This window comes from Nelumbo lutea, chromosome 4 (genome assembly GCF_056320005.1).
Source record: "Nelumbo lutea isolate HS-2025 chromosome 4, American lotus-T2T, whole genome shotgun sequence".
NCBI lineage: Eukaryota > Viridiplantae > Streptophyta > Magnoliopsida > Proteales > Nelumbonaceae > Nelumbo > Nelumbo lutea.
Window position 1 is genome coordinate 19,462,432 of NC_142687.1, and position 16,237 is coordinate 19,478,668.

At 41.9% G+C, this 16,237-nt stretch overlaps 1 protein-coding gene and 1 long non-coding RNA gene across 3 annotated transcripts; one reads left to right on the top strand and one right to left on the bottom strand.

Moving 5' to 3' along the window:
• The first annotated feature begins 2,495 nt into the window (after nucleotides 1-2,495).
• On the top strand, nucleotides 2,496-15,289 carry LOC148854394 (tRNA/rRNA methyltransferase (SpoU) family protein). Of its 2 annotated transcripts, XM_088983475.1 has the most exons (7): nucleotides 2,496-3,347; nucleotides 3,437-3,938; nucleotides 5,501-5,639; nucleotides 5,966-6,027; nucleotides 6,618-6,756; nucleotides 14,062-14,276; nucleotides 15,014-15,289. In XM_088983475.1, exons 1-6 carry the CDS (start codon nucleotides 3,203-3,205, stop codon nucleotides 14,203-14,205), a joined length of 1,131 nt encoding a protein of 376 aa, XP_088839601.1. In that variant the 5' UTR covers nucleotides 2,496-3,202; the 3' UTR covers nucleotides 14,206-14,276; nucleotides 15,014-15,289. The 2 variants fall into 2 exon arrangements, with proteins under 2 accessions (XP_088839601.1, XP_088839602.1); XM_088983476.1 differs by lacking the exons at nucleotides 14,062-14,276; nucleotides 15,014-15,289 and adding an exon at nucleotides 7,587-7,711 and having other exon boundaries at nucleotides 3,007-3,347.
• On the bottom strand, nucleotides 15,164-15,740 carry LOC148854395 (uncharacterized). Its single transcript, XR_016112701.1, has 2 exons — nucleotides 15,635-15,740; nucleotides 15,164-15,356 (listed from the first exon to the last, which is right to left on the bottom strand). It is a non-coding gene; the product is annotated as an uncharacterized LOC148854395 (long non-coding RNA).
• Nucleotides 15,741-16,237: the final 497 nt, after the last annotated feature.

Genomic DNA, 16,237 nt, shown 5'->3' on the forward strand with positions numbered 1-16,237 from the left:
ACCACCATGGAATGTGTAGCCGCTCTAGCTCCAAGCTAAGCGACCGGTAAGTCAGCCTAGCGAGCAACCTCCTCGGCAAAGACTACATCCTTGCTTTTGAGGAGACTGAACTTTGGAGTCAAAATGCTCTAAGCAAAGGTGTCGCTACTTGATGGAGTGGTCGCCTGAACGTGTTGGGGCTCGGAAGATGTGGTCTCCTCGAGCACGCGGGGCGGAGTAACCTTGCCTTGGTCCTCCTCAACCAAGTCGATCACTGGTGGCTGCTCGGCAACAAGTGGGTGCTCAAGGATGGTGGAGTCGATGTCGGGGGTGGTGGTCTCTGCGTGGAGACGAGCCTTCTTGGATGCCCTCTTCTTCTTCTTCTTCTTTTTCTTCTTCTCCATCAGCATGCTCTCAAAGACCTCGCCGGCGGGGATGTTAGCCATGGAAACTGCAAAGATGACGAACAAGAGTTAGATACAACAATACAACATCAAAGTAAAACAAGATGAAGAAAATAAGTATAACAGTTGTGATGACAACCTACCAAGAGGACTTAGCCCGGCTTGTATGAGCTTCTCCTCGGTCACGAAATTCTCAAACTTTTGTCCGAGCTTCACTCAAGATCGAACCTCCTCCCGTGTCTTTTGGTCCAATCTAACGCCAGGGTCCTGGATGGCAGCCCTCCAGTGAGTCGGGAACGGCCACCCCTCGGTGTTACGGACTACGAAATAGCGTCTCTTCCAGGCCAGGACTTTGTTTGGGAGCTCGTGCAACATTTGTACCCGGGGCAAGGAGACATGTAATAGCTTCGCTTGTGCTCAGGTAGAACACAAGCTGAGTTTTTCTTGATAGAGAGGATCAAAGAAAAAGTATCGAGGTCTAGAGGTCGTTTATAATCGTGGAAAAGAGAGATGGTACCTATGATGTTGCGAATAGAATTCAGATGGAGCTGATCTATGGCAATATCAAAAAACTTGACAATCTCAAATATAAAGGGGTGGAGTGGGAAGTGCAGCCCAACTACGAGCTGCTCCTCGAAGACCACAATCTCGTCATGACCATGATCACAAGGAAAGTTGCCTAAGGTAATGTTGTACACTAAGTTGTCGGGGAGCCTATACCGAGCTACTAAGGACAAGAGCATGTCCACTGTCATTGAAGATGGGCCGAAGTTGTTTGGCAAGCGACCCCGACGCGAAGTGGAGGCCGACTTGCTAGAGGTGAGTCCGCCTCGGACGGGTTGGAGTCCACATCCTATGCCGAAGTGCCCACCTCAGCAAGATGAGGCTCAGCGGTCTGTGCCGAGGTGACCACTTCGGCCCCAGCGGACTCACCTGTCCCATCTAAAAGACTATCTAAGCTAAGGCTCTACATTCTAAAGGAATGGACAATGGAATCGAAAACAAAGGAAGACGAACTCACCCAAGAAAGCAAGACGACCTCGGACACGGGGATAGCTGACACCGAGCTGGAAGACTTGAACGCGACCTCAAAGAGCTCAGACATGCGGTTTGTGGCAAAGAAAATGGGCCCTCTGCCCCTATTTATAGCCATTATATCTAGGGATCAACGATCGAGATCTGCGCAATCCAACAACTTCTAGGAAAACCGGTTGCACGCTACCCGATGATGAAATCAGTTGAGCGTGCGTTTTGACGTTCGTGGAGTTTATAATCAGTGTGACGTCTGCGTGTACCTGATACGCGATTTGGATCATTTTTTTGTCGAGCCAAACAGTCAAATAGACCCAACCGAAGGTCCACCCTCCATACCACCTAGACGTCGTGCCAAACCCACCTGGGCTCGTCATGAATTCCCCGCACTGGGTCAAAACCTTTGGCATGAGGAGTGGAGGGCAATTGATGAGAGGTGATTTGGCCCGACCTAGTAAGTAAAGGTCACATGGACATGACCTGCCAGTAGGATGACAACTCGACAAGGGGAGCCTAGTAAGTAGTTCGGGAGCCCAGATATTCGGGCACCTTGACACAGAGTCACCTGACACCAAAGCCAGTTCGATGCCCAAGTATCGAAGTGACACGTAATCAACTCCAGAAGCTTCTTAGCGAACTCCGAATCCCCTAGGATCATGCTGCATAATGACAGACCTTATCCTCTCCCCGTCCGGATCGGACGGTAACGATAGACTTCATTGACCGATACGTTACTCTCCTTCTAAAGCAAAAATAGATTTCATCTACTTGGGCCAAGGATCCCGGAATCATTTTCTGAGACCCACGGTAGCTCAACTATATAAGGGCATCAACCCCTCAAAGGCCGAGGTATACACGATTTATTGCATTCTTGCTCTCCTTATTCTCAAACTCTTAACTTGCATATACTATTATTGACTTAAGCATCAAACCAACCTCATCGGATTAGCCACCCTAAATTCTCTTATACCTCATTTTCATTGCATTTCGAGTGACCACTCGGCTACATGCGTCCGAACTGCCTTACTACTAGGAGATCACGCACCGTCATTCTCCACTTCCCTTGAACCATCGAACGTTTTTTTGCTACATGGTTGCCTGGCAACAAAGCGTCCCTTGTTGCAAACCCTCGATGACCAGTTTCTTTCAGCTTTCACCTTGATTTTCAGAATGTCCAATACCAACAGAAGCTCTTGAACAAAACTACTGTGACGTCGACGACATGGGAAATCTAAGTTTAGAGTTCCTGTTTCTCCATTTTGGGGCTTTTGTTTAGGGTTTTGGACTTTGCCCTCTAACAACATTTGCTGGCTCCTTCTCGACAAAATCGTCGCCAGTTCCTCGTCCTTGATCTTGTGACAGGGCTCATTCTTCGGTCTAATCTAAAACTTGGTGAGGCGACGGATAATTATGAGCTCTGATCCCAGTGGTGATCACTGACCAACTATTCCACTCTTGGTTCTAAGTTCCTGTTCCTAAAATATTTTATTTATTCAATTTTATTTTGAAAATTTGAAAAATTGTAAAGGGTAAAACTGGTTTTTCATCATTTCGTTAGGATTTAAAGGCGATGACAATTGTGGGAAACAGTAAGTGATGCGAGAGAATAGTTAGACAGTAATAAGAGCATAATTAGTCAATTAGCTAAAAAATAGGGATGGTTTAATAAATTTGCCCTTTTTTTTCCTATCCAAAACTTCTTCGCCTCTCCCGCTCTCGATCCTTCACTCTCCAGTCTTCACTCATTTGGTGCGAATCCATCTCTCCAGTTATCCACCAAGTCTGCAATGAGTGCCTGTCTCCGCTCATCTGTTTCTTCTCTGGAATGCAATCTACGAAGTAATCGGCGAGAGCTCTCTTCTGTTTTTCTTCGTTCTGTTTATTCTAATGCATCCAATTTGTGGTTTACATCGCCACTTTCTCGAAATAGAGGCAAGTTCAAACATCCCCAGTCTTTTTTTTTTCTGTTTTTTTATTTAAATCTTCTCTATCTTATAGAGCTTTCGATTTGACATATCTAGGGTTAGGGTTTAGATATAGTAGAGCACATTCGAGATGTTACGGTTGCGTTCAAGGAGCAATTTCGCGGGAAACAGAAGATTGCTTGGATGAAGCCTCTTCAAGCAATTTAATGCTCGAGCCACCGTGCAATTTGACAAAAGACAACGTCGAGGAATTGCTGGGCAACAGAGACAGCGTCGCAAAATTGATGAAGATGGAGCGAAGGTCTGAAGTTGAGGATGGAGAGGAGTTCAGTCGGAAGGGGCGCTGGTTTCCATATCTCGATATGTTTAAGACGGGGAGTAGATTTCTGACGAGCCGTGAAGTACTTGAAGCTGTTGATCCATACATTTTGGACGTTCGCAAGGAGAGGATCAGGAAGGTTGTGAAGAACAGAAGCTATTCCGTCTGCTTGGTAGTTGAAGGTCTGACAGATTTTGGGAATGTTTCCGCTGTGTTCCGCTCGGCTGATGCGCTTGGGTTCCAATCGGTTCATGTGGTCTCCTGTGACAGCTCGAAAAGGTGCAACGAGAATTGAGGTGAAAGCTTTCGTTTTTATAATAACCATTTGAATTCCCATCTTGTATTTAATCACAGCTGAATCATATAAAATTTATACACATTTAGGCATATGGATATTGTATTATGCTCTAGATAAGTGTTTCTACTAATTGAAACAGTTTAAAGCCAAAGTTCTGCAAAATCTTGTACCAAATACGGATTTGTCTGAGATGCCATAAGTGGATGACTTTTGTGGTATGTTCTGTTGTGAAGTGTTATTGTTCGACATTAGCTTACCACGTTCAACTGCTAGAGAGTCTAAACCTAATCTTGGGACGTTGGAGGATAGGCATTAAGCTCTCCCATTTTGGGGGGAGAAAGGTGGGGAGGGGGGATTATTGGAGTGAGAATTGGATTGACCTAAAACCAAGTGTAGGTTTTTTCCTCTTAAATGTGTCCCTTTGGAGGAGAGAATAGGTGAACCATCCTAAATGAAAATGTAGATTGAGGCCTGCATGGATTTGTTTTGGTACTACAAGACATGTGCAGATTTTCAAATTTGCTTATTTTTCCCTTTCTTTTTTTTTTTTTTTCGCGGTCAACTATTTATTAATTTTTCGGGATCAAACATTGTCAGATTATTGTTTTACCTTTGTTTTTATTTGTCAACTCAACTTAACTCAATTGCCATAGGTATTGACAGTAGATGAAATGAGAAGATAAAGTGAGAGATCAGGATCTTCCACCTGTTGGTTCTTAATAAAATAGTAGGGAGATGGAGAGCTTAATTCTTCCATTTCCCATTTAGCAAGCAGGTGGAGTGCGTGTATACTTGTTTAAGGCATAGAAACAATAGCCATTTTAACAATTTAATATGACCATTTAGGGCCTTTTTTGTTTGACTCCATGAAGTGTACCATATTATTTTTCTGTCATTAGTAGTTCTGGAAGATTGTCCAAACTTGATCTCTTAACGACAATCAACTGGTTTGGCCGCCGGGGGGGGTGGTGTTATGGAATTTGCTTCCTTTTGCTTTATGCTAGTCCATGTGGAAAGAGAGGAATAGAAGGATTTTCAATTGGAGGAAATCTTCTTTAGGCAGGTTAATTGGGAAAATTGAGGTCCATCTTGGTGCTGGGTTGGGATTCTTAAAGAATTTGGTGGAACCAATAAAAACTAAAAAGTTTAAAATGTTATTCATCAAAAAAAAAAAAAAAAGGAATTTGGTGGAACCAAACAGGAGTAATATTGACGACAATGGGATTTCATCATCTTTGATCCTTCTTTTGCTACTTAAGAAGTGTAATATGTTAAGACATGCTTCCTTTTTGTTCTTTTTTTATGCATTTTCTGGTTGAGGTAACCTCTCCCTCTTCTTAATAAGTATAATATCTCAGTTACCAAAAAAATGATAATAACACCCTACATGGTTTGTATTGTAGCATGGTATAGCTTTTATTTGGGTTTCGCTGGTTAAAGAGAAGCAAGATGAACAGTTTTTTATTTCGATCTCCCTATCCAAGTTTTTTGTAGGTATCTATCTTTTATTTGACTTCTGAAACCTCCTGCCTCATTATTATAGGTATAGAGACAATCGTCATGTTAGCATGGGCGCTGAGAAATGGTTGGACATTGAACTATGGAACTCCACCAAGGAGTGCTTCAGGGTGTTAAAATCACGTGGGTATCGCATTGCCACAACACACGTGGGAATTGATGCGGTATGGATCAGCCTCATCTCAGTAAGAATTGCATCAGGATATGTGTGTTTGTGTATTTATCCGTATCCCTTTATCTCTTGTGGATACTGTCTATAAACTGCATGAGGGGCACATTTCTACCAGGCTTATCTATTAACCCTTCTGGACCTTCTTCCTAGATAAAATATGTGTACTGACTTTCAGTGTCATTAGAATGTAATGTTCACTTAATTATTTGTCACATGTCACACACATATTTAGCATTGTCTTCTAGCTTTGAGAAGTCATTTAGTTTGTTAATCATGATAACTGGATGACTGAACTGATTTTCTCTGTTTGATTTCTAGGTTTCAGTCTATGACATGGATTGGTCATGCCCAACTGCGATTGTTGTTGGAAATGAAAGTAGGTGAGTATGTTTCTAAAATCTTTCTATCCCCTGTTTTTTATAAGTAATTGCTCCATCCACTGTTATTGACGAGTTCGAGATTTATTATTTCATTGTAATGCTCTAGTCTTTTGTGAGGAGTGTCATGTGAATCAGTTAGAGATGAGAATAATAAAGCAAAGTAGTAATTACCTGTCATCCATGCATGTATTTCTGCATATCATGTTACAGGATTACTGATTCCCTCCTCTTCACCTCCCAAAATAAATGAATAAATAACACATGTGCATAGAGGCACTACAAAACAATAGGAACTTGTGGGCCACTAGTGTTTTCTATTGTGCAATCATTCCTTATAAGATTAGCTAGGAAGCATTTCACGTGTGAATCATTAAATTTGGGGAAGTGTAAACTGTCTTTTCCAATACATAAGTAAATCAGATTACAAGAATAGCAGAATTTTGTACAGCCAGTTTTCTTTCCAAGATTACTTATTTAATGCAAACAATGTCTTTAGATGATTATCTATCTGGTTGTTGGCTGATAAATTTGTTGAATGCTACTCTCAGTTGTGAATTTCTTATTGATGTTTACCAAATTCTCGATTGCAGGGGTATTAGTGACGAGGCACTCAAATTGTCTGATTTGCATTGTAGTATTCCCATGAAGGGAATGGTGGACTCCTTCAATGTTTCAGTTGCTGCGGGCATCCTCATGCACCATGCTGTTTGTGATAGAACTTCTCGCCTGGTAATGACTCTTTTTTTTGATGAATAATAATAAGTTTATTGATTTAGAAGCAACTTTAGAGTGAGTTCATACATCATCCCAACGAGAGGCACGAGCTGCAGCCCCTCCTTGAGTCTTACAAGTAAACTAGGAAAGAAAAACAATAATCACAACTGAGCCCAAAATAATTCTTCCCTATTTACCCCTTGCTTAGCTAACACATCTGACAGTATTTGCTGATCTCCCCACCCACTGTACAGTGACCAACATATTCCTTGTCAACCAACTAAATTTCTTCATTTCATTCTTGTGTCGCCACATAGCCTCTTTAGAATCTTTTAACCAACCCACCACCACTTTGGAATCCCCCTCGATTATTAGGTATTGTACCCCCAGCTGGTTTGCAAATTGCACCCCTTGTACAGCAGCTAAGAGTTATGCCCTGATGGAGTTCCCAATTCCCAAGGGACTTGAGTAGAGCAACAAAATCTCTCCCTTCTCATTTCTCAAAGCACCCCCCACTCCGGATAATCCTGGGTTACCCATGCTGCTTGCATCAAAGTTCAACTTTATTGAGCCTTTGGGTGGAGGAGACCAACTTGTAATTGATTTGTCATTGAAAGATGAGCACCTTGCTACTGTTGACCAATTTCTCCAAAGGTCATTAAAGGAGAATTGATGGAAGATTTCCAAGGTCTTCAGCCAATGTATTGCCCTGTTTAACACACAGTCTTTCAAATCTTGGCTGTTCCTTTCATTGTCTTGAAAAATTCTGAGATTCCTTTTTTCCCAAAGAGTCCAAGTCAAAGCAGCACGAGCACATCTCCACATAATTCTCCATATTTTTGTAGGCCAATAAAAGGTAGAATGGTTGAAGAGCATGTGAACTTCTGCTGGTAGACTCCAACTACCCCCAAACAACGAAAGTAGCCAAGCCCAAAGGTCTGCAGAAAAGGGACAAGATACTAGTAGATGGTAACAATCCTCACCGTGAGCTCTATAAATGATACACCAATTAGGAGAAATACAAAGAAAAAGGTCTTTTCTTTTGTAAGTTTTCTAAAGTGTTTACTTTACCATTGAATACTTCTCAACAAAAAGCCATAATTTTTGGGGGGACTGGCCTGCACCAAATTTCTTTAGACGGAAAGGGTTGGTGAGAAGAAAGTTGAGAGATAGACTTGAAGAAAGAAGCACAAGAGAAGGTTCCAATGGGTCTAGGAGTCCAAACTCTCTTATCTGGCTTGGAGGGATCCAAACAAACCTGATTAAGACAACCAAGCAAAATAAAAAGAGACTTGATTTCAGCATCCCTAAGTCTTCTACGAAACCCAAAATCCCAAGTAGGATCTAAGGGTGTTCCCAAAGGTGAAACAAATTTTGAGACCACATCTTTTTTGTACAAAGAAATAGAAAAAAAGCAAAGGGAACAAGTCCTTTAACAGTGAGTGTCCTACCCAAATATCCTCCCAAAAAAGAACAGAATTGTCAGAACAAACTTCATACCTGATAAAATTGAGGAATTGAGAAAGGGTGTTGTGAATAGCCTTCCACGGTGCTGCTAGGTTAGTTTGCCTTGATACACCAGACCTCCCATGAATGCTTCCCACCACCTCATGCCACAATCTCTTTCTTTCCAAAGGCCATCTCCACAACCATTTCCCTGACATAGCTTAATTCTTTCTAATTACCCTCCCAATTCCCAAGCCCCCCACTTCTTTACTTCTACACACAATTTCCCAATTAACCAAGTGATCCTTTTTTTCTTGTCCCGGCTCCCATAGGAAGTCTCTCATCAACTTCTTCAGTTTCTTGGCTTCCCTAACTGGTATCCTAAAGATAGACAAATAATAGGTATGTAAGTTAGCCAAGGTAGCTCTTATTAGGGTAATTCTCCCTCCTAAAGAGATATAGTTCCTCTTCCATGAGGCTATCTCTTCTCAAAATTTTTCTATCACTGGGGGTCCAAAATCTACTCTCCTTAGGATTTGCGCCTAAAGGAAGCCCTAAATATGACATAGGCCAAGCAGAGGTGGAACACTCAAGACACTCCGCAATAGCCTCGACCTCCCCTACCTCCAAATTTATACCCGCTATGCAGCTCTTTTCCAGATTTATTCTCAAATTAGAGACACTTTCAAATCCTTTTATTATCTCCTTTAGGTTTGCTACCTTTTCACTAATACCTCATTCACAAAAAATCATTAGGTCATCTGCAAACTGAAGGTGGGTGATGGGGACTTGGTGTCTCCCTATTCTCCAACCCCTAATGGCATCTTCGCTGTCAGCCTTAGTAATGGTCCTACTAATCACATAAGCTACTAAGGTAAAAAGGAAGGGTGAAAGTGGATCCCCTTGCCTGACACCCCTTCAAGCTGGAAAAAAGTCTCTCACCGTACCATTTACTAGAATAGAGTAGTGACAAGTACTGATACACCCAAAGATCCAACTACACCACTTGTCCCCAAGTCCACAATTTTGCATAACCTCTAATAGAAACTTCCAGTCTACCAAATCATAGGCCTTTTCAAGATCCAATTTACAAATGAATCTTCTCTTACTAGACCTTTTCATTTCCTCTACACACTCATTCGCAATTAAGATCTGATATGTTATTTGTCGCCCTTGAATGAAAGTTTCCCTGGGTTTCACTAATGATGGTAGGGAGGACTGTTTTGATTTTCAATGAGAGCACTTTAGCCAGCGTTTTATAGATGCTTGTCACCAGACTAATAGGCCTATAATCTTTTGGGTGGTTGGCATCATTCTTCTTAGGTATCAAGGCAAAAAAGGTGGCATTAATTCCAGGGCTTATAGTGTGATTGTCTGCAAATTCCTTAAAGACTTCAGCTAGATCCTCTTTCAACACCTCCCAATAGTCTTGATAAAAACCCATTGTAAAGCCATATGGACCCGGAGCCTTGGATCTATCCATTATAAAGACAACTTTCTTAGTATCTTCTTCCTTGAAATCCCTTTCCAGCCACCTTGCCACTCCTTCATCAATTCTTGGCCAATCCACCTTTTCCATGACTGTCATCTCTCTCAAAGGCCTTCTATAAATCGATTTGAAGTGGTCCACAAATTTTCTGGCTATGTCATCCTGGTTGGTGAACACCTCTTCTCCTATCTCTAGCTTGGTCACAAAATTCTTTCTTCGTCTCCCATTTGCCAAATCATGGAAGAATCTAGTGTTCCCATCGCCTTCCTTAATCCACTTGTGTCTAAATTTTTGTCTCCAACTGATTTATTCCCTTAATAACACCTCTTCCAAATCCTTTTTTAATTGTCTTCTTAACATTCTGTCCTCCTTGGTCAGCCCATTGTGAGATTCCTTTACATCCAAGTTCTCTATTCAAGAGATTAGGCCCAATTTTTGCTCAATTCTACCAAACTGATCTCTATTCCACTCTTTTATTTTGTTCTCAACCTTTTTAATTTCTTGTGGAACTTGACCCCCTTCCATCTTGCCCCCCTCTCCTCCTCACCCCACCACTCCACTTTTTTCACAAAATCTGGATGGGTAAGCCACATATTTTCAAATCCAAAAGGTTTTGGTCCTATAGTAAAAGACTCGGTACCTATTTGGATAGGACAGTGATCGGAGGTGACCCTGGGTAACGCCCTAGCAACCAAGTTTTCCAAACTATTCTCCTAGGCAAGGTTAAATAGGAATCTATCCAACTTCGAGAACAAAGGGGTTTCCTGAAGGTTGGACCAAGTGTAACTGGCTTGCAGCAGAGGTATTTCCTTCAGATCACAATCTTCAATAAAACCATTAAATTGCCTCATGCTTGTTGAGATTACCTGTTGGGAATTACTGGTTTCATCAAAGAATCTAATGACGTTAAAATCCCCGCCCAGGCACCAAGGACCATCCCATAGCCCCTTGATTGCATATAGTTCCTCCCACATCTCATTCCTCTCTCTATAGGAATTAGGGCCATAAACATTGGTTAAAGCCCATACACACCCATTCTCTACATTTTTGCACTTAATGGAAACTGAGAATTTGCCTATCAATTCTTCCACTACTTCCACCACATCCTCCCTCCACAGTGTTACAATCCCCCCCGAGGCTCCCCAAGAAGGAGCCGAGCTCCAACCTAAACCTCTAGACCTCCAAAAACTCCTCACCCATCTCCCATCTAATTCCATCAATTTGGATTCTTGTAACAGTACAATATCAGGTTTTTCCCTTCGGAGTAGGTCTTTGATCACCCTTCTCTTCCTTGCACTCTCTAACCCTCTTACATTCCAGCTAATAATTTTCATCGAGACAAAGTAGCAAAAGAACCCAATAAGAGGCCATATTCTCCTTATTTTAGGCCCTTCCTCCTATCCCCTCTACCACTGAATTCTAAATCCCCCTCAATGTCTGAAATTAGCCTTTCCACTTCAGATCTTTTTTTCTTATTTGTTCCTTCCCCCCTCCCATCCTAATACAACAATCATCCTCTTTCTTTTCTCCATCATTTCCAGCCAATGTCTGAGGAAGAATTTTACTCTGCTCACACTTATTTTGGCTACAACATCTTTCTCCGAGTCCTTCCTTTTTATTTTGTTCCTCCATCATTGTACAGATCAACTCCCAAATTTTGTCCGTCTCCCCCTTACTACTTCCTTCCAACACCCTCTCTCCTCTTTCCACTATCACCCTCTTTCTTGCATTAGAACCTCCAGGATGGGAAGTTGGGATATCTGTTACAGGCAGAGCAAACAAGTCAGTACCTAAAACAGAATTGACACCCATACCTGATAGAACGGGGGTAGGACTAGAATCACTGGAAATGACTTGTTGATAGGCGACAACTGGTTTTAAAGCCTTTTCCCTTTTTGGACAAGGTTGTGAAGTAGACATGGTGAAAGAATCACTTCTTAACGACCTACCCACTTGGAAGACCTTTCTCTGTGTTTCCGACACTGGAATACCTGCATCCATCCTCACAGCCGATTCTTGTCCCTCTCCACCAACATCCTGTAGTTCATTAGACTCAGGGTCAGCTCCCTCGACGAAGATTGGAGTTTTCACAGCTTTAGAGCCATTTTCTTCACCATTTCTAGCCTTCTCGCCACCTGCCTCTTCAGTCTCTTCCTCTAGAAACAACAACTCTGTATGCAAACTTTCTGTTTCAAAAAAATCATTGTTGCTTTTTAGATACAGACTTCCCAGACTTAGCGTTTCGTCTCTATCAGAATTGTCATTGCTGTTTTGTTCACTCGATCAGTCTTCAATCCCTGTTCTGTTCTCATCACTAGGCTTGAGGTATCTCGGGTTGTGCCTATCTGGTGAGAGGCGGTTCGCCAGGTTGGATGGGACTCACTGTAGAGAGCCTCGCGGCTGCGATTCTGGAGATTTTTTTTGTGCATGAACTGTTCGAACGAGAGGAGGGGTTCGGGGTAGAAGAAGATAGACGCTTAATTTTGTCTATCAGCTCGTCCCTCCTCCCAGTCACGTGCTTACTTAAAGTACCCCTCGGCCCATCTATCTTGTAATGGGCCTTGGGCTGAAGCCTATGGGAGCCCACCTTTACAGCCTTTATTTGAGATGCCTTCTCCGGCCCTTCATCAAGTGAATCCACTCGATTGGGCCCTTCATTTCGTCCCACGTGACCACTTAAAAGGTCACGCCCCCCTGATTTAATGGTCGAACCAGCAACCTTCCCTGTCTGAGGTTGCTTGTTCAGCCCTCTCCCTTTCGAAACTAGTGAATTTTTGTTTGTTTCCCCTGACACCACCTGCGCAAATGATCTGCCATTTGTCATAATTTTTTCTTGTTTTCTCCAGGTTTGACCTTCCAACTGCCCCACAGCTTTTTGGCTTCCCAGAATTTGTTGGCCCTTTTTAGTGAAACATCCCTTCTCATTTGAATTAACCACTCTCACAAGTCCACGTAGTGTTTCTTCTTCCTCCTTCTCCCCTCCAACCATACGGGCCTCCTTCCACAGCACTGCTTCAATGGAGGAAGCTAACCATACAGAGACAAAGCTCCCCTCTGTTCGTACCTCTACCTTTCGTGGAATGTCTTCTGGCTTCACACCACTTAGCAGGATTGCTACTGAGTAAAGATCTCCCCAGAAAGCACCTTTCAAGATTCCTCCACACAACACAGCTATAGATTCTGCAATTTATTGTTTCCATAGATGGAATGGCAAGCCTATTACATGCACCACCACACCATATTCGACAAAAAAATCCTTGGAGTTAGATGTTGGATTCCATTTGAAGACTGTGAATGATCCGAACTCAGCCTGAACATTGATAGCTGATATTTCCAAATCATTCTTTAATGGATCTAGGATGGCTTTACAGTTATCGAAGGGGGTTACTATGAAGACACTCTTCAGCTTCAACCTGGTTGCCAGTAAGTCAGCTACCCTCCTCCAATCATTAACCTTTTCCTTGGCTTGTATCACAAGCTTACTATCCCACTCCTCTCTCTCTAGACCTCCCACCATTCTGCAATGGCCTTTTGTTTTTGCCATGACCACTGGCCCTTGTTCTATCCTGCTGTTGCTGAGATATACCTTCTCCTTCCTTATGGAGGCTTTTTTCTCATTTGCTACTCTTTGAGCAACCAGTCAACTTCCCCCCCAACCTTGGTTCTGTTTTCCTGCTGGTAGACACACCAGTTGCCTTTGTCCCTTACCAAAGAATTCAGCCAAAGCTATGAAGAACCCCTTTCTATTCCTCTTACATTCAACAACATATCTTCTCCCTTCTAATGTACTAAAATCCTGCCAGTTTATCTGCTTGCCTTTTGAACAGGCTCCAGCTATGAACTCTCTTAGCCACTCGATCACTTCTAATCCTTCCAGCAGTATTGTACCCTTTTTCTCTTCCCTTACCTTCAGGCTTACCTTCCCCTTAATTCACATCTCTTCGAACAGGAGATTTTTTGCTTCTATTTTCAAGGATCTCCTCCACTGACCTGCCTGCACGAACTCCATCCCCTCCATTTTCCCTCCCATCTTAGTTTCTCACCATTTTCCCTCCCATCTCAATTGCCTGGTAATGACTCTTTGCACTGCGTTTCTTTGACAAAAGAAATATAACAATCAATGATTATGGAAAACTGTTCATGACTCACAACTGTTGTACTCTGGTGCTTCAGGCGTTAATGACTCACAACTCTTATGCAGAAGATATTCTATGATATGTCAGATGAACTTATGTTTAATAAAAGCAAAGATATAATTCTTTGATCTTTTCTCCAATAGATTCAATGTCAATTTAAAAAAAAATATATAAATGGTGCCACAATCACAGTAGATGTATATGCATCCATTCTTATGTCAACAGAAGGTAATGAACTTGTTCTTGTAGGGTTGTCATGGTGACCTGCCCATTGAAGAAAGCCAAATCCTACTTGCAGAGTTCTCACTGCGCCACAGCAAGAACGCTATCAATATTGCCCATGAGTATGCCGAGCGGAAAGCAAGGGACCCGTTTCTAACTTCTAAGATTTGACAAGTAACTGTTAAATCTTTAATGCTCTTGCTGAATATTTTGAAGTTTGGATGCCAGAACCTCTTTTATAGGTAAATGAGGGATGAGTTTATTCCTCTCCCCCCAATTTTATTTTTATATTAGAAATTTAGAATTAATTCTTTCCTTTCAAATGACTATACAGAACAAAAATATGAATTTTAGGTGTCAGTATGCTTTCATCCTTTACTGTTGGATTATAATGGACTCTGTAATTTTAAGATTGAACTATATTAGTTGATCCACTGAAAGGAATTTTCTTAACTTATGTGGAAATGCATAGTGGAGCTGAGGCTTGCAGTGTGATGGACCATTGCTTTTTTATTACACTAGTTTCAGATTCATCAACCTAGAAAGTTCAACCCATGGGCCATCTACTGAATGTTGCAGATCCACCCAGCAGACCCAAAACGATTGCTTGACTTGCAATCACTATAAACTCTGACCAATCAAAAAATTAATATAAGCTCTCGAGATATGAGATGGACCATCTGTACAGCTGACAGTCGGTTCTTGGGGGGATGAATTGATGACCATTGATCAATCATTGTTCATGTTGTAATGGATTATGACATTTTCTTAGCAATATGATATGAAATTGGACCCTGGATATTGTACTGCCAAATATTTCCTGAAACACAGTAAAACTATTCGTACCATGAATTTATACATAACAGCGCATGCATGAAATTAAATTACTGGTTTTTATAGTCTTTGATATTTAATAAGCCAATTAGTTGTTGAAGACGTATTTGGTTGGTTAACATACAAATCTTTATTTATTTGGCAGGTGGGTTGTCTGATATTGAAACTTCAAATGATGCTTTCTGGTTTGGTGGAATGATCTTAACTTGGCCATGCCAATGAAACATGCCAGAAGCAAATTATTACAATATTAACTTACTATGCTTTGGCAGGTTTTATCATTCAGAAGATTGGATTGGACACATTCCAACAAAAAGATTTCATTTCTGTAAAATTTTGAATCTACATTGAATATATGGAACCTGAAGTATTTGTTGTCTTTGCCACGTGGTAATGCAGTTAGCATGTTAAATTTCTGCAACTTGTTGGTGACCGTGTATTCATCCGCGGTTTGCCGCTGGCATTAAGTCCATGATTGAGCTGTTTTCCTGCACAAATATAATATATGCAAATTAAAAATATTGAAGAAGTTTGATAACAGTACAAAGGACAAAAAAGCAGTAAATGGACTGAGAGGATTGCTTGCTCCTTGCTGCACAGCCATTGAACAGGGTTCCCCAAAGGGGTGACCTGAGAACACAGGTAACAGGTGCATCAGTTGCTTGGTGGTACAATAGCACAACCACCTGTGTTCTCAGGTGCCACTCCTCTGGGGTGCCCCAGGTTGGATGGTTGAGATTTGCTACAAAGCAGAGAGCCAGAGAACCAGAAATGTAATTCAGGGCTTCTTCTTCAGCTAGTTTGACGTTGAATCAAGATGGCATCCTATAAGAGGAGCGGGGCCATTTAGCTTTAATTGTTCCACTCAACAAACTCCACCCCTTGAGCTTTATATGAAATGATCTCAGGCCAGGTTGTACTTGTGTTCGTGACTATGTTGTGTTGTGTCATAATGTGCTCATCCCGCTCACAGCAGGACCAGGATGTTGTCATCCCGTGTTCATTTCATTTCCTCGTTCTTCTTTTTCCTGCAAACTCTGGCGCCAAATCCAAGCATACGAATTGTCTTTTCTTGGCTGTCTGTGACTTCTAGTTCTAGTCATCTTACATCATACATCTTCAACATTTTTTGTGTCCAACTGGGTGCAGCGGCCATCAGTGCAGCTGGGTTCCACATGTAATGTTACAAATTTTTGACACCGGATCTGGTACCCACAAATTGTTCCCACATCCGTACTCACGAAACATTGCCACGGGAATATCTCTGCAGAGATATTTTCAATGCGCAGCTGCAATTACTGGTGGGTAATAAATCCGAGCCCAATTTGTCTGCAGCCATACATGCCATCAATGATGTTACAGTGCAAAT